The sequence below is a fragment of the Halichoerus grypus genome, chromosome 8 (assembly GCF_964656455.1).
Source record: "Halichoerus grypus chromosome 8, mHalGry1.hap1.1, whole genome shotgun sequence".
Taxonomy (NCBI): Eukaryota; Metazoa; Chordata; class Mammalia; order Carnivora; family Phocidae; genus Halichoerus; species Halichoerus grypus.
Genome location: NC_135719.1, coordinates 115,588,481 through 115,616,069, shown reverse-complemented (window position 1 = coordinate 115,616,069; position 27,589 = coordinate 115,588,481). Strand labels below are relative to the sequence as shown.

Here is a 27,589-nt window from a genome sequence, read left to right as displayed (position 1 = left end):
AGACTGAGAATGGAAGACCGGGGCTTGAATGTTTCTAGAGGAGACAGTGTGTCAATCTAAAATTGAGACTTGAGTGGGGTTTGGAGGGCTAAAATGGACAAGGGGTTGGGGGGGTGGCTTCAGGGGATAGGGAGGGAGCTGGGGCAAGGTAGGCTTTTGAGTACTTTCCACTAACTTTACCCCGAAGGCAGGAGACTGGTTTGAAGGCAGATCCTGTGCTCTAGGATGACTGTTGGCCACTATGAAGAAAGAACAGTTCATGGGCAGCCTCGTCAGATGGCCACACGCCTTCCACATATGTTTGGAATAGCCAGAGCGTAGTGGTCCAGGTGGTGAGGAAGTGAAACGATTCAACCAATCCTTCTCAGACTTTAGGCACCCCTGAATCTTCTCATTATGTGTGGCTTCTCATTCAGCAGCAGGGCTGGGATGAAGCCTGAGAATTTATTTCTAACAAGTTTCCAGGTGATGCTGAGCAACTTGCGACTTTGTCCTTCACTGGGCTTTATCTTGCTCCGTATTCTGGATACCTCTTCCGTAGGTATCCAGAGGAAGATACCTCTTCCTCAACCGATCTTGTCACTTTGAGTGACAAGGAGAGTTGCATTGAGACTACCCCTCCCCCAAATCCCAAGCCCACCCCAGCCCCTACCCACAATCATTTGGAACTAGAATTCTGCTTCCAAGTCCTCTTGGGTTTAGTGACATTTATCCTAGATTTTAGCATAAGTCTCATTTTCGTCTTCCCCCATAAGTACACTCATATCTGTCAGGCTTGGTTTGGAAAATGTGAATAATAGCCAGAGGGTGGGAGTGTAGCATAGTGCTTAAAAGCGTGGGCCAGGGAGACACATTCTCTAGGTTCAGATCCCAGCACTGCCTGGTGACTCCTGTGTGACATTGTGTAAGTTCTCTTGGCCTGTTTCTTTATCTGTAAAATGAAGTTGATAGTAGTGTTTGCCCCATAAGGTTGTTTGAGAATAAAGTGCATTCGTATGTGTCGACCACTTAGAGCACTGTCTTGAATGTAGTAAGTTCTCTAGTGGTCAAGAGTCCATCCCCGTGAACAACAGCTTCAGTGTCCCCGCCCTCAGTGGATACCAGGGCTGAGTCTGAAATTCACTTTCTCTAAACTGACTAGTAACAAGACCCACGTACTTGCATATTCTAATTACACCTCTGAATCGATGTCCCTACAGCTCAGTTTTTTTTTTTTAAATAATTTGAGAAGTAAGATTGTGTCCTAAGGTTACTTTTACCGGTAACTTGTCGTGTTGCAAACTTCTTCCTAATCTCCAAATTGCACACCTCTAAAACCACACTAAGATACCTATGAGCAAGAAAAGTTGAGTTGCTCATTGGGAAAAACATTTGTTTTGAGGTGTTAGGCAAACTTTCCATGGAGGGTTGATGCCAGGTTCTGTGCTCCAGATGGCCCCATGGGGTCAGCCAATGGCCAAAGGGAAGGCTCATGTCCTTCCAAGTGGACCCTGGGTTGCCATGAGTGAACCCCAGTGGTACTTGCCTCGCATGCCTCGTCAAGCTCTTGGGGACAGAGGCGCTTCCGGAATCAGGGCAGGTGAAGACACGCGGTGTGCAGTCCCGGCTGAGGGCGGCATGTGGCTGATACGGCCTTTCTACTCCCACACTTCCCTGGTCACTGGTGACAGCTGAGCTGCTGGGGGCTGTGGCTTTGCAGTGACGGACACCATTCCATGCTTGCCAACATACAGATAGTCCCCCATCCTGTGGGGCTTGTGTGCAGAGAACCCCGGGGGTTCATGCTGCTGAGATACCCAGCTCCTGACACCAGGAGGTCCCTATTCTTCCCTGATGGGGCCGCCAACACCACTTTTGCAAATGTGGCCTTTGAGCCATGTCTATCCTGGAGTTGGGCCTGAGGGGCCACGATCTGAGTAGGGCTTCACCTACATGGCTCGTGTAGCTGAGGGCTCACTGACAGGAGGACGCAAGATGTCTCTTGCCATGGCAGGCTCCGTTCTAGGTGGCTGGGAGCAGGATGGGAGGTTGCCTGGCTCTGAGCCATGACCTGGGACAGACATGTCCCCCAGTTTGGCATTCCTCGGTTGGCGAACGCCCAGGCTTCACTGCAGCGTCCCCACCCCAGCATCCTGTTCTCTGCTTGGTCTCTGATGACGCACTCGAAACACACTGGCTTGCAAGTACGTCATGGAAAAGTCAGCTCTGGGACTCTTTGTAGCTGAGCCAAAGATCTGAACTCTAGAAATCCCTTTCAGAACCTTTGAGTAATACACTCCCAGGGGCCTGTGCCGTACAGCATGACTTGGCACAACCTCAGGAGATTTGGCATCCAGGCCCGGCCTTACTACCTCTCCAGTGTGAGCTGAGGGGTCACGTGCAGAGTCAGCCTGCAAAAACTCCCTCACCCCATTGCCTTAGCTTAATGTTTGGAATTCTACCTAATAGATGAACCAGAGTTCTGAAAACTCTCTGTTTTCAAAGGATTCTACTCCAAGTCCCAATATTCCTTTGTTTCAGGGATTTGGGGAGGGAGCTCATTAAACAGAGGGAACACAAGCAGGGGGAGAGGGAGAGGGAGAAGCAGGCTTCCCGTGGAGCAGGGAGCCCGATGCGGGGCTCGATCCCAGGACCCTGGGATCATGACCTGAGCCGAAGGCAGATGTTTAAGGACTGAGCCACCCAGGAGCCCCCATGTGACTTCATTCTAAATTGTCTTTAGCAAATGCTTGGTGGGCTTCTGAAGGGCCAGGAGCATATCTATGGAGGGGGGGCTGGTGGGGCCACAGTGGTATGACTAGGTATGGCCACATGGACAGAGCCAGGTTAAAGCATTTTGTCTAGCACTGACTTTGAGGGTAGAAATACCGAGTTCCAATCACTTTACTTTTCAGAACATGTGCCTCTTGAGGTTGTTTTCATCAACTCTGACCCACAGTTAGCTCAAGACAAAGAGGAGGGACACTACTTCCCGGTTTATTCATGTCAGAAAATCTAATTATTCCCAGCAAGATAGCATTCTGGAGTTGGTTTCAGACTTACTTCTTTTTTGTGGTTCAGAGATTAATCAATTGGTTTTGAGATCACCTCTCTTTCTTAGTAACTCTGGCCATATGAGTATTTTTGAATTAGTTGAATGTTCCTTAACCTTGTGACCTCAGTGACGTTTGCTGAAATATAACTGAGGACAGTGGATGATCCTGCCTGAGGCAGGCAATGGGTATTTTGGGATCATGGTTCTAAGTTAAATGTGTCACAAAGCGTTATTGGCAGAGGTGTGGAACCAGGGGAATCAACTCAGGTAAGGGGTATTTTCCGCTGCATCCTCCTAATGTTAGAGCCATGCTTTGATCACCAGAGACTTCTAGAGTAGTGCTTCGCATATGGATCATGTGGGGATCTTCCTAAAATGAATTTTCAGATTCAGTAGGCTGGAGTCTGAGAATCTGCATTCCTAACAAGCTCCCTGGTGATGTTGATGTTGTGGTGGACCACCACTTTGAGTGGCAAGGTTCCGGAACAGTGATTCTTTTTTTTTTTTCCCCAGCACTGGGCTTGAACTCATGACCCTACGATCAAGACCGGGGCTGAGACCAAGAGCCAGACGCTTAACCGACTGAGCCACCCAGGCGCCCCAGAAGTGTTTCTTAAAATATGGTGTGCAGACTAGCAGCCAAGACACCAGGAAGCCTGTTAGAAATGCAAATCCTTGGGCCCCATTCCAGACCTGTAGAATCAGAAATTCTGAAAGTGGGGCCCAGGGGCTGGGTTTTAACAGGACCTGCATGTGATTCTGATGTCTGCTCAAGTTTGAGAACCACCACTATTGTACAAAATAAATTACATGTCACCCTTTAGGTGGTAACACACTCCAATATTTAATAATCCTTTGCTGCTGGAAGGTTTCCCCTTGGGTCTGGCCTCAAATCATTTTAATTACTCCAGGTCTTTTAGGCCTTCTTGAAGTAGTCTGTTAAAGTCCTGATCATAGAATTTTAGGCCCAGAAGGAATCTTAAGATGTGTTCTGATTCCTTTTCCCCAAGCTGCATGCCCCTCCATGAACCTTGTCCACTTTTGAGCTTTCAAAGTAGCTGGTGGAAAGCATTAGAGTACAAGTTGAGTTGAATATTTATAACCCACTTGTTGTGATAGTTTATCAGTGCCCATCACTTCTTCTGTGTCAGGTTTGGATCATTCTATTTTCTTCAATTTGGAGTTTAAGGATATTTTTATACTGCTTTAGAGCTTCAAGTCTTATACTAGTGTTATTTAAATTTTTTTTCTAAAATGGACAGTAGTGGGAAAGAATAATTAAACTCTATAGGAGCTTTTAAACAGTTATATTGGATTTGAAATTAAACAGAAGCTTAGGGAGTTTGTTCTGAGGACAATGAATGGGTAGAAGCTAACAATTGTCATGGATTGATATAGAAGAGGGGAGCACTGGATGGGCGTGAGGGGCACAGGGAGCTTTTTAGAAGGTGAGGGAAACAGAGAGGTTTCAGAGCCAGGCAATAATCCTTGCTGTACTGAACTTTTCCAACTAGATTGTATTCATAAACTCTGACTATGGGGATGAAAGGTGTAAACTCTCTCTCTTCCAGGCTGTGAGATTCTGATGAATGGGGACACTCTAATGACTATATGACTGAATGAAAGTAGGCAAATTCAGTCCAAAAAACAGTGTACCTCTATTGCTGGAAGGCTTTCTGGTGGGGGGGGGCAGTCAAGTAGCGGGTGCATGGAGGCCTTTGTACCTTAACCCAGAGGAGCTGAACCAAGTTTCTGATTTAGGCATTTGGAACATCATTTCCTAATTGTGTGTCTTGATATCGATGTGAGAAGTCTCCTCTACTCCCCAGTTCCTGAGAGTAGCTGGCTAAAACAACCATCTGCAAATGAAGGGTAACTGACTAATTCTTAGAAGTCTTGAGTCTGGTGCAAGATTTTCCAGGTTCCCCACTGTCCAGGCCTATCCTACATCAGCCTCTGATGTCCCACAGGCATTTATACATGGTCCTTGCAAATACATACAGAAACCCCCAAAGGAATTCCATTTATTATTATTTTTCCTAGTACAGAGTTTTCAAGTTGAGCAAAAAGACATATCTCCAGATAATTGTGAACAAAAGGCCCAGACAAATGCATGACCACAAAGAGCAATGACCAGGAAACACACAGTGGGAAAGAGCATGGTCAATGTTCACTCCAAAGGACTTAAGATGTATGAACAACCCGCTGACTTTGACCTAAATAAATGACCCAATGGTAACAAAACTCTACCAAAGAAATTGGGCCACAGCCATCAGTTGCTTAACCCATGAATTTGTAATATTAGAAACTTTTCATAGTGGAGTGTGGGGTGCGAGGAAAGAAAGATGAGGTGGCATTTTTACCCAAGTAGGGCATGTGCTAACTGATAAGTGTTGAGGGTTCTTTCTAGTCTACGGCCTTACATTACTGGTTGCCCACGTTCTCCAACTTGAAGACACATCTCTGACAGAGTGAGGATATTTCAAGAAGCTTAGAGAATTTAGAGTCAACCTCCAGTTATTCAGGGCTCAACCCTCACTTTTGGAAACCATTCAGGATCCTGGCTTTTCTTCTTTCCAATACTCAATCCATCTCCCTCCCACCCCCACCCACCTCCCCATCTCTTTTTGGACCTTTCCAGGGCTCATTAGTCAATTCAAATAAAGGCTGGGCAAAGTATATAATGTGAACAAAAAATAATGGGTGAAAGTAAAATTTATAAAATTGACTCATTCATTCCGAATTCAAAATTGGTGTGGGTAGGAAGAAATTGAGGCTCTTGGCCAAATATGTTATTTTGGTTATTGATAGTCATCAACCAATGAATGAATCGTTATTTGCCCATCAACACTTTGAGTAATGATTTGATTTTTTTGTAATTATACGTGTTAAGATATTAAGAATGTACCACTGGTTGTCATTTAGATAGACAATAAATTTGTCCCAAGTGATCAGAAGAGGTAATATCTGTTCCCATATGCCTAGCCACATGGATCATTCTCCCCACTCCCAAACCCTTAATGAATCAAAACAGCAAAACGTTACCTGTCCCGCGGTGTCATATAGTCCGAGCAAGTGTTGCTTGCCTCCCACTGTCACAGTAACTAGGGGAGAAGAGAAGAGGAGAGTCCATAAGTGCAAGCTTTTATCAGGAGGCTTCACATTTCTCCATGACAACCTCTTCCTGGGCAGTAAGAAGCATATGCCTCATTGTGTATATTCTAAACCAAGGTGACAGCGTGATTTCCAAATGAAAGGCCACCTTGGCCTGCAGTGGGAGCAGATGGGCTCAGCCAAGTCCACATTTCTCAACCAAGATGAATATTATTTGTCCCACGAGGGCACTCTGTAGGCTACTCATGGATCCCTATTAGGCCCTCGAATACCAAGCTCTTGAAAGGAAAAGGATGCTGGACCCTTTCTTGGTTCAGTTATTTTTTTCTTTTGTTCCGTTGGAGCCACCTTTCAGGATAGAGAACTGTGTGAACAGCTTCTCTGCTCCAAATCTCTCTGCTTTGGTCTGTCTCTGAAATGTTAATAAAACCATAAAAACCAAGAATAGTAACCCACCTACATATTTTATAGTCTATAAGGCAAAGCTAATAATGAAACAAGAAGGGCTTAATATTTATTTTTATTTTTATTTTTTAAGATTTTATTTATTTATTTGAGAGAGAGAGAATGAGAGACAGAGAGCATGAGAGGGAAGGGGGTCAGAGGGAGAAGCAGATCCCCCCGCTGAGCAGGGAGCCCGATGTGGGACTCGATTCTGGGACTCCAGGATCATGACCTGAGCCGAAGGCAGTCGCTTAACCAACTGAGCCACCCAGGCGCCCAAGGCTTAATATTTATTTTTAAAAAGTTTTTTTTTTTGTTGTTTTTAAATTAAATAGTACAGTGCTTTAGCCCACCTGATTTATCACAATATTGAATGTTAGGTGCAGGAGGAGATGTTGTCCGGGTTTGCTTTCATAGACCTAAAGGGTGTGCATAGGGTGGAAAGTTGACAGTTTGATTTACCCAGCAGGCTTACTGCCTCGCCCAGCAATTGTGTCCAAAAGGAAGAAGTAATGGAGGGGTATGGACCACTCTGTACATGTCTGGAAATGAAATAAAGTCTCATCTTGAAACTAAACTGAGATGGATCACATGGAATGCAAAATCCTCATGGCGAATGGAAACAGTGAATTTAAACACCCCCCCCATTTAATCTCTTTTTAGAAAAAGGAAGTAAAATGTGAGGGAGAATGTGATTTTTTTTTTCCCCTACTTGATCAAAAAATGTGCAAATGCAGTGTAAAGATGATTTTTGTTTCCTCCAACCATTAGCTGTGCAGGAGAGAAAGATCTACCGGGTAGTAACCTTTGTCACCAGCTCTCTGCACACACCCACTGCCCCATTCTCCAGCCTGTTGCTCAGAGTTGCTGATTCAGGACTGATTGGACTTTTCTTTGTTTTCAGGTTCCTGGGCTACATGTAGGCTAAGTACCTCTCAATGGCTCATTCTCTGAAAAGCACTTGTTATAAAAGCGCTGTGTCCCTAGACACCAGGAACAATGTTTCTCATCTGCCCAGGTCAACAGGGGTGCAGCTTGATAATGTGGCTGCCGCCTCTCACCCAGAGGAGCTTTCAAATGTGTATGTTGACGTGGTGAGCGCAGCTCCATGCAACGCTGGGCACGATGCTGACAGAAGGGCTTCCAAACATTTTGATTCCCTTTCATGTCAGGCAAGCAACGGGAATGAAGGTGAGAACGTGTGGCCCCAAGTTTGGTCCTGTTCCATCTTCCTCTCCCTGCATGCTTGGAGCGCGGTCAGATGTTCCTGAAATCTGCCAAAGTGGTTTCTTTAATGACCAATTCACTACCTAGTCATGGGTCAGGAATGAAGGGAAGAAATCCAACCATTACAACATGGAATTTCCTGCCTCCGGTGAGCCCAGGACAGGCGGGTCGGGGGCGGCTGTTCTGGAGACCCTCCTGGAGCGTCCCAGGACCTACAGGCCCAGGGCCATCAGATGCCTGGTCATCCTCACGGCCCATGTGGACACTGCAGATGTTCCTCAGCAATGACTCTGACCTTTGTCGCAGGAGGGCTGTGGGCTCTTCCCTCTGGCCCGTTTCCCTTCCGGCCCCAGCTTTGGATGCAGGGAATTGCACCGGCCCGAGGGAGTGCCAGCCCAGTGAGGCCGCGGGGCAGGAGAGACTCCGGGCAGAGTTTTCCCTTCTGTCTGTCCTTCCCTGACTCCAGGGTTTATGGGGTTCCTGGACTGCGCTCAGCGTTGGGAGTAGAAAGACCAGCTAGAATTCCTCCTGTCCTGGAGGGTGGGGAGGAGGGGTTCACCCGCAAGGCTGGGCACAGCGCCACGTAGTAAACACCATGCCTGGCCAGCACGGAGGGCGGTGGGAGCACACAGTAGGGCCATTGCTGTATTACTGTGTGTGTGCGCATGAGTGTGGGTGCCGGTGGGGGTGGGAACACGCACGGCGTGTGCGCGCACGCACACACGCGTGCACACACGCACGCACGCGCGCACACCCGCTCTGCGGAACTTCATCAGAGAAGGCTTTCTGGAGGACAGGTGTAAGGCGCGTCCCAGGGATGGCCGTGAGTTACTCAGGGTGCCCTGGGGGAGGGACAGGGGGTGGTTCACCAGCTACACCGGCTTTACTGGGGGGGGGGGGGTAAGCGCACAGGGTCTGGCTGTCCTGACTCACTAGTTTAGATTTTTTTCCAAAGGCTTTGTGAAGCGTCGAAAGTCTGGAATTCTTTTTCCCAAAGAAAGCGAAAGAGAAGGAATTGAGATCATTTCCTCGTACTAAGTAAAAACGGTGGAAGGAGGAGGGAGGGCATTTTTCAGGTGGAAGTCTCGTTGGCTTTCGGCTTTACTGGGTGTCCACTCTGTGTATGTGGCCAGCCCTGGTGGAAGAATCCTAAAGGAAGGGGCAGAGCTTGTACCTCTAGCCCTGGCAATCACGGTTATTCTCTTTTCTGCCCTTTCAGTCTCCCATTTTCTTGGAAGGGAGATAAGGGGATCCCACAGATGATGCTAGGGAACATGAAGGGACAGATCCAAGCATCAATCCCATGCTGTCGAGAGTGCAAATGGCTTTGTGAGTCCTTATCTTAAAGGAGCAGTGGATGCCTTATTGCTCGCCAGCCTTTGTCCTGCAAAGTTCCTCAGTTTGGAAACAGATCAGTCAGACAGCACAGAAGGAAGGGAGGCACTGCAATGCTAATAGTAAAGGTAGTGAGGTTGAAAGAGCAGGATCTTTTAAGTCAGATGGTTCTGTGTCCGATACCTTCCTTTGCTATTCACAATCTGAGTGACCTCGGGAAAGTCACCTAACATCTCTGAGCCCCGCCTTTCTTATTTGTTAAAAATAGGGATAACATCACCTACCAAAGAGAGCACCTGTAAAGAGCATATTAAATGAGAAAACACCTGGCACACGGCCTGGTCCATAGTAAGCACTGAGCAATTATTACCTCCTCTCCTTCATTCAACAAATGCTTCCTGAACCTTAAGTAAGGACTTGCTCTCCACCGAATCACCAGTGCACCTTAACTGGCACAAAAGTTTATAATACTTGTGAATTACTGGTCACTTTTTTTTTTAAAGATTTTATTTATTTATTTGAGAGAGAGTGAGAGCCAGAGAGATCACAGAGGGAGAGGCAGAGGGAGAAGTGGACTCACCACTGAGTGAAGAGCCCGATGCGGGGCTCGATCCCAGGACCCTGGGATCATGACCTGGCCTGGAGGCAGACGCTTGGCCAACTGAGCCACCCAGGTGCCCCTACTGGTCACTTTCTAACCCAAATGACAGCTGTTTAGATCTATGTCTTGTATCCCCCACTGGATATGAAGACCCTTGAGGACAGAATGTCCACACTTCGTATCCTGCACGGTACACAGCACAGTTCCTAGTATACGTGGTTGAAGCTGAGCACATGGTACAGAAATGGAACACCAGGGCAACTCAGGTGGAAGAAAGTCCTTCAAAATGCACCAAGCTGCAGCTTGAAGCTCCCTGGCAAGACACTGACTGCTGGGAAGCGCCTGCAGCCAGCAAATCTGCCTGGCAGACCTCCGTCAGGCTACAATCCCAGATCACCGTCTATTCTTGGAGCTATTAGAGCTGTTTACTGAGCTTAGAGAGATTTTAAAGAGAGTGGGTCAAATGACCCGCTAATAGCTCCGTTGGTTCTCTCAATAAAGTGTGAAAGTTGTCAGTGACCTGTTAAGATGTAAAATGAAGGCCTTCTTCTCCAAATCCATTAAACTTTTTGCTTCCTTGTGGTTCTTTGCGCAGACGGGAGTGGTTAATTTTGTGAGCTGGATGAGGTGCTAATGAAGTCTAAGTCAATGGTTGGCTCTCTTGAGGATCAGTTAGTTTCACCCAGAAAGAAAATGTCCCAGGCGGGCTCTGAGCCTACTCCCCTTGGCATTTCAGTCACCTCGTGTCTGGCCCTGCGTGTCATTTGCAAACCTGGATGAGGAAGTGTTGGTCGTTCCCTGTAAGCCAGCTCCGACCCTCAGACCCTCAGCCCAGCTCATCAGCAGCACGAGGAGCCTGATCCAAAGTCCCTCCCTTGTTAGGTGGTGGGCTGGCCATCTCATCTGCCAAGAGCAGTCTTTTGAAGTCAACATGATGCACAGATGATGAATTCAAAGAACTGGAATGGTGGAAATGCCGGGTCAGCTGGGAGGAAGCCACCCTTTCATTCCCAGCACCTAGCTAGCTGCCTGCATGGCTCATGTTGAGTGTACTCTTTTTGGGAGGTAGGATGAGGCAGACCTGACGAGGTGTGTGCATGTAATACCATAAAGGTGCTATTTCGGAGGAAGAAACACTAGATGATATACATAGCAAGAAATTGAATTTTAAGAGAGTTAAAAACGTGGCTCTCAGGTAAATATAGGATGAAGATATGTCAAAGAGTTATTAACTTACTGATGAGAGAACCAGTAAGGTGACAAATCTTATACAAGGAACATTTTGAAGAACTGACATTTATAGGTACTTAAAAAGCAGAAGGTTGGGAGGAAGTGACTAGGTTCAATGGGAAACTAGTTGTTGTCCTATGGAAAAAATAACCTTCGGTGTTGTCTTTTCTACTAAATGAGAAATCTTTGCATGTCTACCTGACAAGATACACAAGTTAACATGCACCTGTTCAAAGGTACGTTCCCCCAGATTATTAATCCCTGGGGGGAGGGTGCCCCAACATGATAGCAAAAGGACAGTTTCATGCTCTTGGCCTTATATCCAAGTTTCAGATAATTTTTGTTCATGTCTGAATCTAAGTCCATACTTTGTGACTCATTGGTGAGATGTTGGGCAAGCCAGTAGGTCTCTCTCACCTGGAAAATGAATCATGTTTACCCTGAGGGGGCATAAAAACTCCTTCTAAGCTGTTCAAAAGCCAGGGGTAATCCTCACAATATTCTGTCCGTGTCTAGGGGGCTATAAGAAATGGAGAGTTTAAGTGAAAATTCTTGATTCTGACTCTCATCATGCTTAGCTGACTGGACATCTTCAGGAGCAGCCTCACCTTTCTCCTCTCTGAACCGACCCTCATCCCCCACTCTTCTTTTTTCTGGAAGAGCCCGTCTGGGGCAGTGACGTACCTAGCTCCCCTGGCCACTCTTAGGAGCTGCTTGTGCATGTTTGTGACCTGGTTGAAGCCTCACAACAGGCATGTTTGTTTTATAAGGGACCAACTCAGAAGCATCTGAGATTTTCTTCAAATTAAGGTAAGTCAGAAAGCTGTATGAAACTAGAAGTAAATGATATATTTTCCTAAATATGAGTGGTAGTGAATTTCTTCCTGGTCAGTTTCAAACTTCCAACATACACAATCCTCTTCATGTGGCTTGAAACCTTTCTCATCCATCTACACTGGCCCACCCCAGGCAGCTCTTTCCCCTTCTTTGCAAGGAATGCTTCTTGTTTGCTGAGCAGCAGATTCTCTCTCCCTCCACCCTCTTCTCCTCCCCCCCCCAAATAAAAGTTGCCTGGGGAGGTCTCTTATTTGATGTGCAAGCATGAGGTCTTGTTTCTGCAGAACACAGACCAAGGAGAAAACCCGACAGGCTACCTGAGATTCTGTTAGGACTCTGAGTTGAGGACTTTTTGTTGTTGTTTTTAGGTCTGTATATGTGTCCTACAACAATGAGAATCCATTTGAACCAGCTACCACTTATCTGCATGCATCTTCCATCCCTGGTCATGTTTCTTTCTCCTTTAGGCATTTAGGTATTATGACAGGGGATTGGGTTTGTAATTATTACAAGTTGTAACCGCCCTGGGTTTTAAGGCAGAAGAACTGGTTGGAACTGTGGATTCACTGCAAATGAGCTCGGGGAGCTTTAGCAAGCTACAGCTTCCCTAAGTCTTGATTTTCTTATTGGAAGTTTGGGGAGCAAAAGAAAGCATGAGTATGACGATTTTGTACAGCAAAGTTTACCCAAATGGAAGGTGGCATCACTGGACAAATGGCTTCTTAAAGAACAATACCATTGAGGACAGAGTTTGAGGGAATGAAGCTGCCTAGGTTCTGGGTTTGGGGTGCGTGTTCAGGAAAGGTCTGTCCTTGCCAGTACTTGTCTGATGGCGGAAGAGAAGAAGGAGGAGGACAGGAGGAGGGGGCAGAGCTTGTTTAGTTCTAGGACGCTTGGAGCCAACCGGGGATGAACACACTAATAGTCTGTTCCTGTCAAGGGTTTTCAAGGAATTTCAAAAAGCCATGATTCCATGACGTCCACATCCTGGAATCTCAGAGTTCTGCTTGGCCTCACTTTTCCTTCCACGACATTCATTTGGTCTCCACATCCTGCCAATTCTACCTGCTCGGCAGCTCGGGAATCAGCCCTCTTTACCATCCTTGCAGCTGACCCTGTGTGGCCCAACCTCCCAGCCTTGTCATTGCCAAAGCTGCCTAATCCACATCCGGTCTCCAGGCTCAGCTGCTGTGCTTTCCCTACTGCCACTAGAGTTCATGCAGCTGTGGTCCCCGAACATCTCCAAGATAAACTTCAAATACCTTCCAAGAGTATATGGAGTCCTTGTAAGCCGGCCCTGGCTTACCCTTCCAGCTCTCTTTTATTTTTTGACCCTCCAGTGATCCAGACTTCTTGCAATCTATTATACTCATGATGCCTTTGCTTAAGCTGGTCCCTCCGGAATTCTGGAAAAAGCAATTCTGGAATGCTTTCTCTGCACTTGTCAGTCTGGAAAACTCCCACAACCATAAAACTCCCTCCAAATTTCCCTCCAAAATTCCCTCTAAATATTAAGCCTCTTTCCACGCCTCCTTGCTCCCTGGGCCATACAGTGCTGTATATTATTTATTCTCACGTCTCAGAGTTAGCATGGGCCTGCCCTGTAACTCCACAGATAGTGGTTGAGTGACTGAAAAATGCGTTAAACTCTACCCAAACTGAAGGTTTTCTCTGTAGACAAGTCTTTGGCGTTTCCTGAAGGGTTACCATGAGCTTTTCTGTACAGTAACGGGCAGGATGGGGTCACCAGCAATGGCGTCCTCCCCTGGTGCTGGCCCACCTGCCACGAGAGGATACCCTGGCAGTGGGGCTTTGCTGGGTGGGATCTGTGCTTGGAGCCCTCTGCCACTTTTCCAGGCAACTCTCATCAGCCATGGGGCTGTCGGATTCTAGGCCAGTAGGGCAGGGCCACTGCCAAGGTGTCCTGAGGTTCACTGGGGCTGTGGAAGCCATAACAGCCAGGCAGCTTGGTATTAGTCACAGAGTACAGGGGAGCTGTCTTTTAATTAAGACTTTGGGAAGAAGTGACTGATAAGTGAAGCCTGCACACGGGCTTGTCGTGGCAAACCAGAGCATGCTTTTTGCAGGATCCCCTATATAAAGAGATACTTTAAAAAATGCCAGCTTCTTCATAAATTGCTTAAAAAAAAACCCCTCACTATTATTAGGCTTGCATTGAGGTATGGTGGGATAGATGGCTAAGGTGGAGGCAGAAATGTTCAATTGTAGCCTTTTGACTCCGTGATCGAAATGTTTCATGGCAGCCAGCAGGGGGAGCTAGTTAAAAACACAGAGTCCCTGGTTTCACACCCCGCTCCTAAGATTTTGAGGAAATAGGTGTGGGATGGGACCCAGATGTCTGCATTTTAATCAAGCTCTTCAGGAGACTGATTCAGATCTGAACCTGTGTTTCCTCATCTTAAAGGTGAGACTAATGACAACTCGATTACTCTAGAGTATCCCATCCCCTTTAGACAGGTGTTGTGAATATTAGATGAGGTAATATGTGGGGAAGACTGTAAAGTTTACAGAATGCTACACAGATATTATTATCCTTTTGGCCATGTCTGACTTACAATACGGGGATGAGGCACTTTGGGTATAATGGCACTCTCCCCTCCTTGTCTAGAAATAGTCACTGGAAATGCAAACACCTGGGTGATGATGAAAGTGGAATAGTGTGTTCCTGTGAAGAATTTTCAAAGAATTATTGGCCCATAAAAATTCTATCAGGTACCAGCTATAACTAGTTAGAAAATACGATGGAAAGTATCCTTTTCACAATGACAACAAAAACTATAAAGTGTCTAGTAATGTGCAAGACCTTTCTGGAAAAAGCACTCTGTTGAGTGACATAAAAGAAGGACGTGGAGAAACATGGATTTGGGTGGGAAGCTGTGCATTAAGATGTTAGGCCTCCTCAGTTTAATAAGTTTAAAATAATTCCAATAGGATTTTTGAACTGGGAACACAACAGAGTGATTACAGTTGTTGTATGGAAAATGAAATTGATGAGAATAGCTAATAATGAAGAAAACGACAGGATAACCGGGTTCAGACACATTAACATGTATTATAAAGTTATACTAATTAAAGGAGCATAGCACCAGCACAAGAATCAACGAAACAGAACAGGAATCTCAGCCACAAAGCCGATGCTACCTGGGTAAAGATTTAGTATATAAGTGGCAGTGGAAAAAGACGAAGTAGTCAATATATTGTATTTAGACAGTTGGTTACTATTTGGAAATAAAACAGCAAGTGAAGAACACCATAAATAAAATGATCGATATACTTGATTTTAAAAAAAGAAAGGTAAGTGTACTGGGAAAAAATGGTCATGATATATGAAGGTTAAAGAAGGTTATCTCTGATACATAGGGTGTATTCTAATCAATAAGAATAATCCAAAAGAAAAGAAATAAAGAATATGTACAATTTACAAATAAGTTAAGGACCAATGAATATCGGAGTGAAAATATTCCAGTTATACAAGATACAATCTCTGGCCTATCAAATTGACAAAGGTGAAGAGAATGGCACCCAGTGTTGGTGAATACATGAAGGTGGAGGAAATGTAAATTGGTTCAAGTTTTCTGGCAAGCCATTTGTCAATATAGATGAAATGCCTAAGCACAGGTCTGTCTCTGACTCAGCAATTCTATTTCTATGGTGTATCCCCAGGAATAATCATACATGTGCACAACAATATATACATAATAAGACAGTTTATCACCAAAGTATTTATAATTGCTACCAATTGGAAACAGCCTAAAAGTTCAGGAATTGGGGATTGGTCCTCTTCAGTTATGGAGCAACCTTACAATGTAAACTTTTATTTTGTATTTTTTAAAGATTTATTTATCTTAAAGGGAGAAAGATCTCGGGGGAAGGGGCAGAGGGAGAGGGAGAGAGAGAATCTCAAGCAATCTCCATGCTGAGCATGGAGCCCAGCACAGGGCTCAATTTCACGACCCTGAGATCAGACCTGAGCTGAAACCAAGAGTCTGTTGCTCAACCGACTGCGCTACCCAGGTGCCCCAAAATGTAACCTTTTAAAGAATATTGAGAAGTGAGGCAAAATAGTGAGGATATAATGTCTGATAGAAGGAGATAAAATTCTACATTGCGTATGTAAAAATATTTATAGAAAATACTTTTTATTTTTTCCATACTTTGTTACCTTGAACACGTAAGTCAGAAAAAAAAATGATATTTGGGTGCTCACCAGTTGTGGTTATCGTGTTCTGATTATCACTGTTCTATACAGATTAGATTAAATGTCATCTGGTTTGTCTCCTGTCATTTACATTCTCCCATTATTTCTAGGTTCACTCTCTGATTTTGTCTTAGGCTCCTCCAGATTTATTTGAGTCTGTAGGACCGAGCTTTTATTCTTATGAGGAGGCACATGCGATGCTTGCTGCCGCGGAAGGTTATAAACTGTATTCCGGAGCAGCTCATCTTCTTCAGAGGATTATGACAAGCCCCTAATGCTCTACCTATACTTGCTTTTCAAAGGTACCGAGAAAATATTGTGCATTTGAGGATGCTGGAATCTGCCAAAATGTATTAGTTGTAAAACCAAAACAAGTGTATGAGCTGTAAAGACAACAGCAGTAAATTGGTTCCAAATATAGCCCTTTATTGACAATGTCTAGGCATAGTGAAATAAACCAGCCCAGCAGATAGTTAGAGTATGTGTTTGTGCTCTCAATAACTTCTCCACCAAAGGATGACAAGATAATTTGGAGAACATTAAACGATTTTTCTCTATTTTATACTTTTGTGCATGGTGGTTGTCCTAGATTATGTTTACTCCTCTGCCTCTTTGTTATTCAGAAGCCTAGAATTTTGAGTACTTGTGGTTTTTTTTCCCTTTATTTATTTCATTTATTGTAGTCTAGTATCTGCACAAAATAGGGGTTCTTTAAAGTTTTATTTTTTGCTTTTTTAAAAAAATTTATTTGAGAGAGAAAGAGAGAGAGCTTGTGCACGCACAGTGGGGGGAGGGGCAGAGGGAGAGGGAGACGCAGGCTCCCCACTGAGCAGGGAGGCTGATGCGGGGCTCGATCCCAGGACCCTGAGATCATGGCCTGAGCTGAAGGCAGACGCTTAACCCACTGAGCCATCCAGGCACTGTTTTTTACTTCTTAACAACTGTCCAGAAATAATAATTTCTGGTTAATTATGATCAAAAGAGGATGTATGTATGACAGTCTGGGATAAAGCAGTTCTTGGAGCCTTTCTGCAATAAATATCTGTGAGACCATCTTGTAACTTTATTGTTAAGTATTTTCTCAGTTTGTATAAGGTAACGTCTACCAGTTTTATGTCCTTGTTCACAGGTTTTTCTCCAACTATTTCTCCTCAAACCATCTGAAAATAAAACTAGAGTTTTGGGAATGCTTATCAGCAACACACAGTGCATGGCTAGCCAGTTCTGTTAAGGACAGGTACATTGATAGTAGTGGGTTTGTGACATGCACTGTCACTCAAAGCTAGAAAGAAGCTTCGTACGAGGCTTGGTGCCTCAGATCAACTGGGTCAGTGGATTAGCGGTCTGAGGCTTTGAATTCTTATTCTTGGTTTTGCTGATGCTTTTCTTGTCAACCATTCTGACCATAAATGAAAGATAAAGACACCAAAGGGAGATTCAAATCATAAACCGCAGCACTGCTTCTTAAATTCATCTTCTCAGTATTTTTCAGAGCCTACCAACAGCCTTGAAGCTTTGCCCCTATCCTCCACTCTTCACCAGCACACCTTCCGTACATATTTTAGTCTTCTTTCTGCCAACCTACAAGGAAGCCCAAGGCTTGTGTGGCGCTCTCCATAGGGCTTTGGAGGGGAGGGAAACTGAGTAGTCAGAGGTATTTTCGCTCTTCCATAGCAGTGGGGGTAGGGGCAGGAAGAGGGGGAAGGGGAAAATAATAAACATTTATAATTTAATATCCTTTCTTGTATCCCTGATGCATTTATAATGCAGCTGTTTGTTTTACAGGTCAGGGGGCTCACTTGCTGAACTCGGGTGTGATACTAACATCATGTCTTTCTCTTGGAACCCATAGGCACTCAGTAGTTTAAACTACCACATTGTCAAGGACACCAGGGATAGTTGGAAGGGCAATTTCTACCAGACCAGAGGTTAAAGGCTCAAGGGCTGAAAGGGGAATTAGAGGTAAGATAATGGCTCTCTTCAGTTGTCGCAGATTGTCAAAAGCAAAATGAGGTTGTGCCGGTGGGAATGCCCTGGACACAGGATCAGGTGGCTGACAGGTATCTGTGAATGGGGAAGGGTACTGAACCACAGAAATGCAGGAAGGAGCTGGGTCCAGCCGCTGGAGGGCTCACTCTCACCTGCCCCCTCACTGGTCTTCAGGAATGAAGGGGCTGGGGGTATAAGCACATTACTGGTCCCGCTAAGAGTGAAGGCTCTGGAGATGGCTGCTGGTTTCCTTGGTGGGAATTTGAGGCTTGGAAGGAATGTGTGCCAAAAACGAGGACTGCAAAGAGACGAAATTATAAACAAGTAATCTTGAGGCTTGGAAAATGTTGTCTCATTCCCCTGGGTCATCACTGAGGGGAAATTGACCTCAAAATGTGAGAGCATGAATAAAGGGAGGGAGGCGAGTGACTTGGGCAAATGAGACCATGAAAAGGGCCGATTTGTTCAGTAATTTATTTCAATATTTCAGTAGATTGTACCCTGGCAGCTTGGAGCATAATAAAAACCAGTGTGCTTTCTTGTATATGGGGATTTCTGAGTGTCTTTTTGAAGTTCTGTGACCTATTTTAAAAAGTGTGCTTCTGGACCTGTGGAAGTGTCTACTCTTGCTGTCCGTCTGTCCAGTGTAAGGGCCTGTGCAGCCCTGGCTTTCGGAGCAGCTGGTGAAGTCAGACATGTTTCATTTGTCTGGGTGAGCTCCCCTCACCTCATTTTCCCCTCTCTGGCTCAGTAACTGGTGTCCTTCTTTCCCCTGCTCCCTTAGCAACATCTATCGTCCTCTGTTTTCCCCACACATTGAGGTTCTACAAATGATTAATAACTGACTAGACTGTGAATTATTTACAAGCAAAGACAAACTTCTAGGATCCAGCAGTGTTTTGGAAGTAATGGGTATTCAATAAATGGGTATTTGTTGAATGAATGGATAGCCTAAACTACCGCCCCCCCCCCCCCGGCCCCCAAGGAAAGCATACATTTTAAAGGCAATCACGCCAAACTGATAAATTTCTAATAAGGATTTCAGGAGCATCTGATAGGTTGGAGGAGATTCTGTGCAGACTTGCAGCTTTCCTCACACTCAGGAAATCACAGCCGAGGGTCCTGGTGATACTTTCTGGTGTAGATGCCAGGAGACACAATTGTTGAATTGAAACTGATCAATTCTAGAAAACAAGGAAAGCTATTGAGCCCAAGGCTTGGGCTCACTCCAAGATAGACAGTGATGGCATGTTTGGCTAGTTCCCAGCACTGACAGTTGAGACAACCCTGATCTGGTCTTGTGTGACATAAGGCAGCCCTTGGGGTTGTCAATTTCAGGGCCTGGGGGGAGCAGCCCAAGCCCTTGACCTCTACCTTTGCCAGGGACTGGCTCCACCATCACTCCAACCACCATGTTGCCTGGGAGCCCTTTGGGGGACAGTGTGGGCACCACAGACTCTGCTTCCAGATCTCACTCCCCAGCCAAGAAGGAAAGAAAAAAAATAACTAAACACATCTACTAATTATGTTCCAGATAGTTTTTTGAAAATACAGAATTAGTGAGGGATAAATGAGCATTAACCATACCTCTTGAGACAAATTCACACTTTTTTTTCTTAAATCATCACATTGGCTGATCCTTCAATGGTCAGCAAAAAATTTTCTCTTTTAGACTTTGGTCTAAAGTCTAAAGATCAGGGGCACCTGGGTGGCTCAGTCGTTAAGCGTCTGCCTCGGCTCAGGTCATGATCCTAGGGTCCTGGGATCGAGCCCCACATCGGGCTCCCTGTTCGGCGGGAAGCCTGCTTCTCCCTCTCCCACTCCTCCTGCTTGTGTTTCCTCTCTTGTTGTATCTCTCTCTGTCAAATAAATAAATAAAATCTTAAAAAAAAAAAGTCTAAAGATCAGGTCTTCTGGCTCTCCATGAGGTATGTTTTGTGACTGGTTGTCGTTACATGATCCCAGGAAGAGTGAGAAAAGATCAGTTTTACAAATCAGTAAGTGCTGACCCACCTAAAAATAGAAATGGCTGGAGGAAAGCAGAGATAGGCAAGAAGGGGGCAGTGGTCTAAACCAGTGAGAGAAAATACTAAAGAAATGATTTATGATATTATCTAAAACCTACGTGCTTTTGAAGTATTCAGGTGAGTGTATTTTTAGCAGATGAGGGAATTAAGGATTGGCATTTGCAGGCAAATGACAGCCGGACGCTCATGATTAATAACAAACAAGTATCTATTAAATGTCCCTTTGCATGTCACCACCCTGAATTCTGAAGGGTTTTCACCTTAAGAATTATAGAGGCCTTGACCTTTTGTTCAAGCATAAGGAAAGGCAAGAGAATAAACAATATACATAAAAAGTCCAGAGCCAGCAGCAGGGCTAGAAAAATGATCTAAAAATCCAGTCAGATTCTTCTTAAAGAGTTGTGGGAATTTCCTAATTTCTCTGTCAAAGATCTCATCTTCACATTCCTGTTCTTAGGAAATACTTCTTACCCCATCTTCATGTCCCTGTTCTGACGCTGCTGCCTTTCTGGGAATGGGACTGGTGGAATGACCAGAGGGCAGGAAATCCTAGGAGTGGGGGTGGAAGGGGTGGGAGGGTCTGGAGGACCACAGAGACTGCTGAGAGTTCCAGGCGGTGGGGGGTGGGGGTGCGGGGGGTTGGGGGAGCAGAATAACAAAATAGTTTTTTTCATCACAGCTGCATGCTGGAGGGCTATTGATTAGGAGGAAGTGATGTTTTTGTGAGGGTTAAAATCAGCTTTGGAAACATTCCTAGACTACTTTTCCAGGGCCAAAAAGTATTTTTTTTTATCATGTCTTTCGACTTAACTGTTTTAATAAAGGAATTAGTTTGAGTGGATGGTTCCAGATACTGGAGACAGTTCTTTGATATTGTTTTAATCATATCCCAAATTCATACCTTGGCATATCCACAGACACCTAATTTAGTGTAACAATGGTAAAGCAGAATAACCATCTCCCAAAGGTATCCACCTCCTAATTCCCCAAACCTGTCCATAGGTTAACTTATGTGGCAAAGGAGACTTTGTTAATGTGATTAAAATAAGGATCTTGAGTTGGGGAGATTTTCCTGAATTACCTGGTGGGCTTGATGTAGTCACACGTGTCCTTATAAGGGAAGGAGGGAGGCAGGGGAGTAGAGTCAAACACGTCAGAATGGGAGCAGAGGTTGGAGTAATACGAAGGGGTCCACAGGAGCTGGAAAAGGCAGAGAACGGACTTTCCCCTAGAGCCGGTAGGAATACAGCTCTGCGGACACCTTGATTGTAGCCTAGTGAGATACATTTTGGATCTTCAGAAATGTAAGATGATAAGCTTGTAATTTGTTATAGCAGCAATAGAAAATGAACACAGTAAACTTTATATTGTAAAATAACTACTAGTTAAAGAAATGTTTGCAAGTCAATAATGTTTGGGGAGAGAGGATGTTCTTTCCCTTGACTTAGAGTTTCCACGTGAAGGGTATCAATTAGTGTTAATATTCTTGGCCTGACCTCCCCCAGGAGAGTGGAGAGAATTAGAATGACCTGATTGGTAAGTGTGGGAGCCACACCTGGGCATGCCTTGCTTAGCCCTTCCCACTTCCCCTTTGGGATCCATCTGCCCAGAAAAGTAAAAGTTCTGCTCTCTCTTTGGATACAGAGGTCTTTGTTTTCCAATGTTTTTTTTTTTGTGATGGATTAAGAAGTCCACTGTTACCCATGTGCCTAAACCCATTCTAGTCTTTTTCTGTTGGATTCTTCTTTCTCAAGCAGGGAAAAGAGGTCTTATTTATTGAATCCAGTGAAATACAACTCATCACATAGATATGCTTTCTCTTTTCCTTGAATAACTTATGTGTCATTATTTAATTTATTTATTATGCCTTGCTTAGTTCCAGAGAGTATTTAAGATGGCTTATAAATACATTATAATTAAAAAAGAGGAGTAGAGGGGCGCCTAGGTGGCTCAGTTGGTTAAGCGACTGCCTTCGGCTCAGGTCATGATCCTGGAGTCCCAGAATCGAGTCCCGCATCGGGCTCGCTGATCAGCATGGAGTCTGCTTCTCCCTCTGACCCTCCCCCCTCTCATGTGCTCTCTCTGTCTCTCTCTCTCTCTCATTCTCTCTCTAAAATAAATAAATGAAATCTTAAAAAAAAAAAGGAGTAGAGGGGGAAATGAATGAAGGATTGATTAGATGAAAGTAGAATGAGGTTAGAATCATGAGCGTCTCCTCCAGTGCTGGCAGAGTTTGGGGTGGGGAGGCTCACAAATCTGACCCTGAACTTCTTATCAGTCAAAGCAAAGAGGGAAGCCTAATTGGTTAATGATTTATAGAATCATTGTAGAATCAAAGTTGAATGATTTATGGAATATGATAGCAAAACACCCAGCAGGTCGCTCAAGAGAAACTAACTATACCTAACACTGGGACTGTGGGAAACTTCCCCTGGGTGTTCATAAAGGGAATGCTTATAGAATGTAATGAACAGGATTCTAAACACTATGTTGAGTAAACATGGCTGTACACTTCATGATCTATTTCTTACAACATCTCTCTCTGTAAGTAAATGGCACAGTAAAACACACTTATTTACATTGAATATTTACTGAGCATCTACTATGGGTCAGAGAAAGTGGTGCTGGGTGATCAAAACAGAATTGTCCTTGGGGCACCTGGGTGGCTCAGTCAGTTAAGCATCTGCCTTCGGCTCAGGTCCTGATCCCAGGGTCCTGGGATCGAACCCCGTATCGGGCTCCCTGCTCGTCGGGAAGTCTGCTTCTCCCTCTCCCTCTGCCCCTGCTTGCACTCTCTCTCTCTCTCACTCTATCTCAAATAAATAAATAAAATAAAAAAAACAAAAAACAAAAAAACAGAATTGTCCTTGTCTTCAAGGAGCTTATAGTCTAGAGGAAGTCAGATGCCGTAAAAATAACCCCACACTGGAAAGATATAAAATCAGGCACTCAGTATAAAACATGGGACTCACTTTAGATTAGGCGTCAGGGACAACCTCTTCGAGGAAGTGACTTTAAGCTGAGATTGTGGCAATAAGTAAAGTGAGGAAGGCAAAGAATATTTGCGTGTTTAGTGGAAAGAGATCAGGGGTGTGTGTGTGTGTGTTTAAGGGAGAGAGAACAACACACACAGAAGCCCAGAGATGGAAAAGATGTGGAGGAAATGAAAGGTCAAGGTGGCCAGCCCGTAGTAAATGAGGGGAGTGAGCAGACAATGGCTGGAGAGTTTGTATGTTTTGTAGCATGAGCAATGGGAAGCCTTTGAAGGTTTTTGAGGAAGGAAGTGACATGTTCTTATTTATATTTTAAGAAGCTCACCCTGGCTGCTTTGTGACAGCAGAAGCAGGAGAGAATCGGGAGCGTGCTTTCATGGCTGAGGAAGATGGCGGTGGCTTAGCCCGGGTGATGGCAGCAGAGACGTGACATGTCTACGGTGGTGGGGGCAAAAGCATGCACAGATAGGTGGCTTGCTGCTGACCTAGAGAACATTTCTCCCTGTTTCTGAACTTGATTTAATCCTAAATCGATGTTGTTTCTTAACTGATTGACTATAACATTTAAGTTAGTTATATGTGCAAATTGGACATGTTTCCTAGGAGACACTTCATCTCTAACAAGGTTGTACTTAGAGCAGTGGTTTTCAACCTTGCCCATGCCCTGGACCAATGCTAACGGGATCTCTGGGGCTGAGACCTAGGCATAGATATCTCCGAAACCTCCCCAGAAGATCACACTGTGTGGCCGAGGTTAAAAAACACTGACTTAGAGCATTAGATTGATGATGAGGGGTAACACGTGGGGTGAGAATTAAATCCAATATATAATGTTGTAAACAAGGTGGAGAACGAATATTTCTACTAATGTGAGGTTTGGATGGAACCCCCTGTTTGCAGTTTTCTCTAACCAGCTCAACACGGGGAAAATTAAATCGTGATCAACCGAGGAAACTAACATCCCTGCAAAGGCTTTAACTTTCAGTAGCTCTTGTCAAATTCATCTGAAGCCTTGCACGTATAAATAAAGGTGAATTCTTAGGCACTACATGAATCAAAGTGTAGGCTAATTGGACATGAAAGGTTTTACTTCTAAATCACTGCCAGAGGCCAGCAATTTTGAGCATATGGTGGCTGCTCAGTGGTGGTTTTTAACAGAAAAGTCAGCCTGAATTCTGTTGCTAGGGGAAAATTTCCAGGGCTTCACACTTGTTAGCCCTCATGTATCAGAAATGATTTATGCATGCACTGAGTTGTGAGTTCCCATCATCCTGCCAATTCTTCAGAGGCTATTAGCTCTGTAGGGACAGGGAGTGGAGTGGATGTATCTTGTTTCTTCCAGCACCAATTTCATACCTTCCTCTGTTTCCTAAAAGTGCCCCAAGCTTCTCAGCAATAGGCAGAGGGTTCAGACCAGTGGCAAGAGGGAGCTGTGATTACTGTAAGCCGGTCACATATTCTGTATCCCTATTTGGTTGACTGGTTGGGAATTACACATGACCCAAGTCAGACCAGTTGCGACCAACAAAACTCAATTCCAGGTCCTTTACTTGAGCTACAAGAGAATGGATCTCCTTCCGGCTAGAAGTGAGTGAGTAAGGAGATAGCTCCAGGAGCTACTGGTAGCCATTTGGAACTAGGAAAAGAAATCTGACAGTGGAACCAGTGTTGAGAAGGCAGGGCTGAAAGATGTTTGAGTCACGTATCAAGTTTCATCTAAAGCTAGGACTCAGGGCACCTGGGTGGCTCAGTCGGTTAAGCCTCTGCCTTCGGCTCAGGTCATGATCCCAGGGTCCTGGGATTGAGTCCCGCATCGGGCTCTCTGCTCAGCAGAGGAGTCTGCTTCTCCTTTTCACTCTCACTCTATGCTCTCCCAATCTCTCTCTCTCAAATAAAGAAAGAAAATCTTAAAAAAAAAAATAAAGCTAGGACTCCCCCTGTAACTTGCAAGATGCTTGCAGGCACAGTGTCCCTTGCTCACTGTGGCTCCAGCCTGACAATAAATGTTTGTTGAATGAATGAACAGTAAGCAGAGGAAAAAGAGCAAGCTTAGGAGAGAAATCAGTATGGAACTTTTGTAATTACAGAAGAAAAGGTCATTTTCTTTTTCTTTTTTTAAGATTTTATTTATTTATTTGACAGAGAGAGACAGCGAGAGAACACAAGGAGTGGGGGAGCTGGAGCGGGAGAAGCAGGCTCCCCCTGCTGAGCAGGGAGCCAGATGCGGGGCTCGATCCCAGAACCCTGGGATCATGACCTGAGCCGAAGGCAGACGCTTAATGACTGAGCCACCCAGGCGCCCCGAAAAGGTCATTTTCAAAGACACCAAATCCCATCATTTCTCTGACTCTGAAATCTCCTTGAATTAACAAAGTATGGAATTTCCTTCTAATTACCTTACAATGACAAAGGGAGCTAAAATGGAAAAGAGCAATCATAAATAATAATCTGGCCATGAGGTGGATGGGAGGGGGCAAATCCTTTTTCCATAACACTAGTATCGAGGGGAATCTGGCTCAGATTTAACGCATGTAAGTCAATAAGTTGCCAAGCTGAAGTATTTTATTATTTCCTTAGCTTTACAAATGGTTCCCTTCATTTAATCGCATTTACCTTGACATAGATTATCAAAATTTTGGCCATATATGAATTTATAGAGTCACTGTATCATGAAAGAAAATGTATTCACCTGTTTCAGTACACTAATCAAAAGATAAACACACCTAGTCAGTGATCCCCATGATAATTTGTTACTTTATTGAGAGCTGTAAGGGTACTTTATATAAGGACTCTATCCCATTTCACCTATAACATGTGAGAAGAAGACAAAAGGAAAAAGATCTCTATGATGACCAGTGATCAGACCAGTGACCTCTATTGATGATTTTTATCCAAGGACATATCCAAGTATGAGAAAGAGACAACTCACTTTTATAAATGAGAAAAAAAGATAGTTTTGCATTTGCCAATAGAAGCTTAAATAGTGTCTTCCAGGACACTACGCAATGAAAATTTTCATCATTTCTTCCCTTCTTGCTTTTTTTCCCTGTCTTTTCCCCCCTATTCACTAGAGAAATCTAGATTCTGGGCCTACAGGAAAGGGGGAAGTAGACAGAGAAAATGATAAACTGAGGGTAGGGTCTGCAAAGGTTTTAATTTCAAATCTCATGCTTTGGAAATCCAGATACACTTGGTGAGCAGGGACCTGCCGCCGGGGATGCCATTGTGGAGCTAGGTACCTGTTGTAAGATGTATCCTTCCAAGTCTCCTGCTGAAGAGACTTGTTGAGGGTCTAGGGAGCCACTATCACCCTGAGTGTCTACACTGAGAAAACCTCAGTGTATTATTCCACCATAATCTACACGAACTTACTCTTTGATGTCTCTACTCTGTTCTTCACTTCATCTAACAATAAGGGCCAAGACCCAGCTGTCCCTTGGGAACCTCCCTGATTGGCTCTGCTTCTTTCTGATCCCAGCCTTGTTCTGCATCCCCTTCCAATTCTGTCTCCAGACCTGTAACATGGAGCTGGGTAGGAACACAGGGAATAGTTAAAGGGAATTAATAAGCCTATTTCCACCAAGGGCTGACTCTTAAGATCTCATATGCGCCGGTAAACAGATTGTGATCTGAAGTTTGTCTAGCTGAATTTGCAACTTGGAATAGAGTCTCCCCACCCCCTCAATGTTCAGGTTTCTAGGCTAGCCCACAATAGCACATACTACAGCTGACTTCTTAGAAATATATATGAAAACAGTAGTAGAAAGTGTTCTTACTCCACACATTGTTAAACAGGAAAAAGTTGTTAAAACTGCATCTTGAATCTTAGTGGTCAAAGGAAAGCTAGGTGCCAGAAACAGGAGGAGGGAACCAATGGGATTAATAATAGCTGACAGTCACTGCATACTTGTCATGTGGGCACTGTGCTAAGTGCCTTATATGACTCATCTCATTTAATTTCTCACTTTAACAGTTAAGGGAAAAAAAAAGTCTCAGATTATGTGATTTCCCCAAGAACACACTGATAGTAAGAGTCAGTAGGCTTGTCTAATTTCAAAGCCCAGGCTTTATCCACTCTGTGGTTTTGGTAGAGATTCTGAAGAAAACTTCTGGAAACTTACCAGGCTCTTGATGTCACTGGCTTATTATTAAGGCCAATTTTCTTAAACTCAGACGCTTGACTTTTTTATTGTATGTCATCCTTTTGGCTTACACATGAAATGAGAGAGAAGAGCCTGAAAGAGAAAGATTTGGAAGCCCAAGGTGAAAGGCGGGGGTTGAGATGAGGGGAGGGAAGCAAGGACCTGAGGAGGAGGAGAGGCGAGTGAGTGCTGGAGAAGGTGATGGGAAACAGGCATGGGGTTGAGCCCAGTTACCTTGGTTGTTGTCGGGAGGGAGCTGCAGTCTGGGAGGGAAGGGTGAGACACTCCTAAGCTGGGTCTTTGAAACATTGGGAGTCCTTGCCCTAACTACGGAACATCCTCTGGGGTTAGGAAAAGGTCATCAGTCATCTAATAGTAACACCAGCTGCGCAGGTAA

The 27,589-nt window shown here is 44.6% G+C and overlaps 1 protein-coding gene across 2 annotated transcripts in view; it reads right to left on the bottom strand.

Moving 5' to 3' along the window:
- Positions 1–27,589, bottom strand: part of RHOJ (ras homolog family member J) — a 79,628-nt gene that overhangs the window by 24,540 nt on the left and 27,499 nt on the right. For both annotated transcript variants that reach the window (XM_036067733.2, XM_036067732.2), the window contains exon 2: positions 6,080–6,138. In XM_036067733.2, the coding sequence (XP_035923626.2) occupies positions 6,080–6,138 (59 nt within the window). The remainder of the gene's footprint in view (positions 1–6,079; positions 6,139–27,589) is intronic.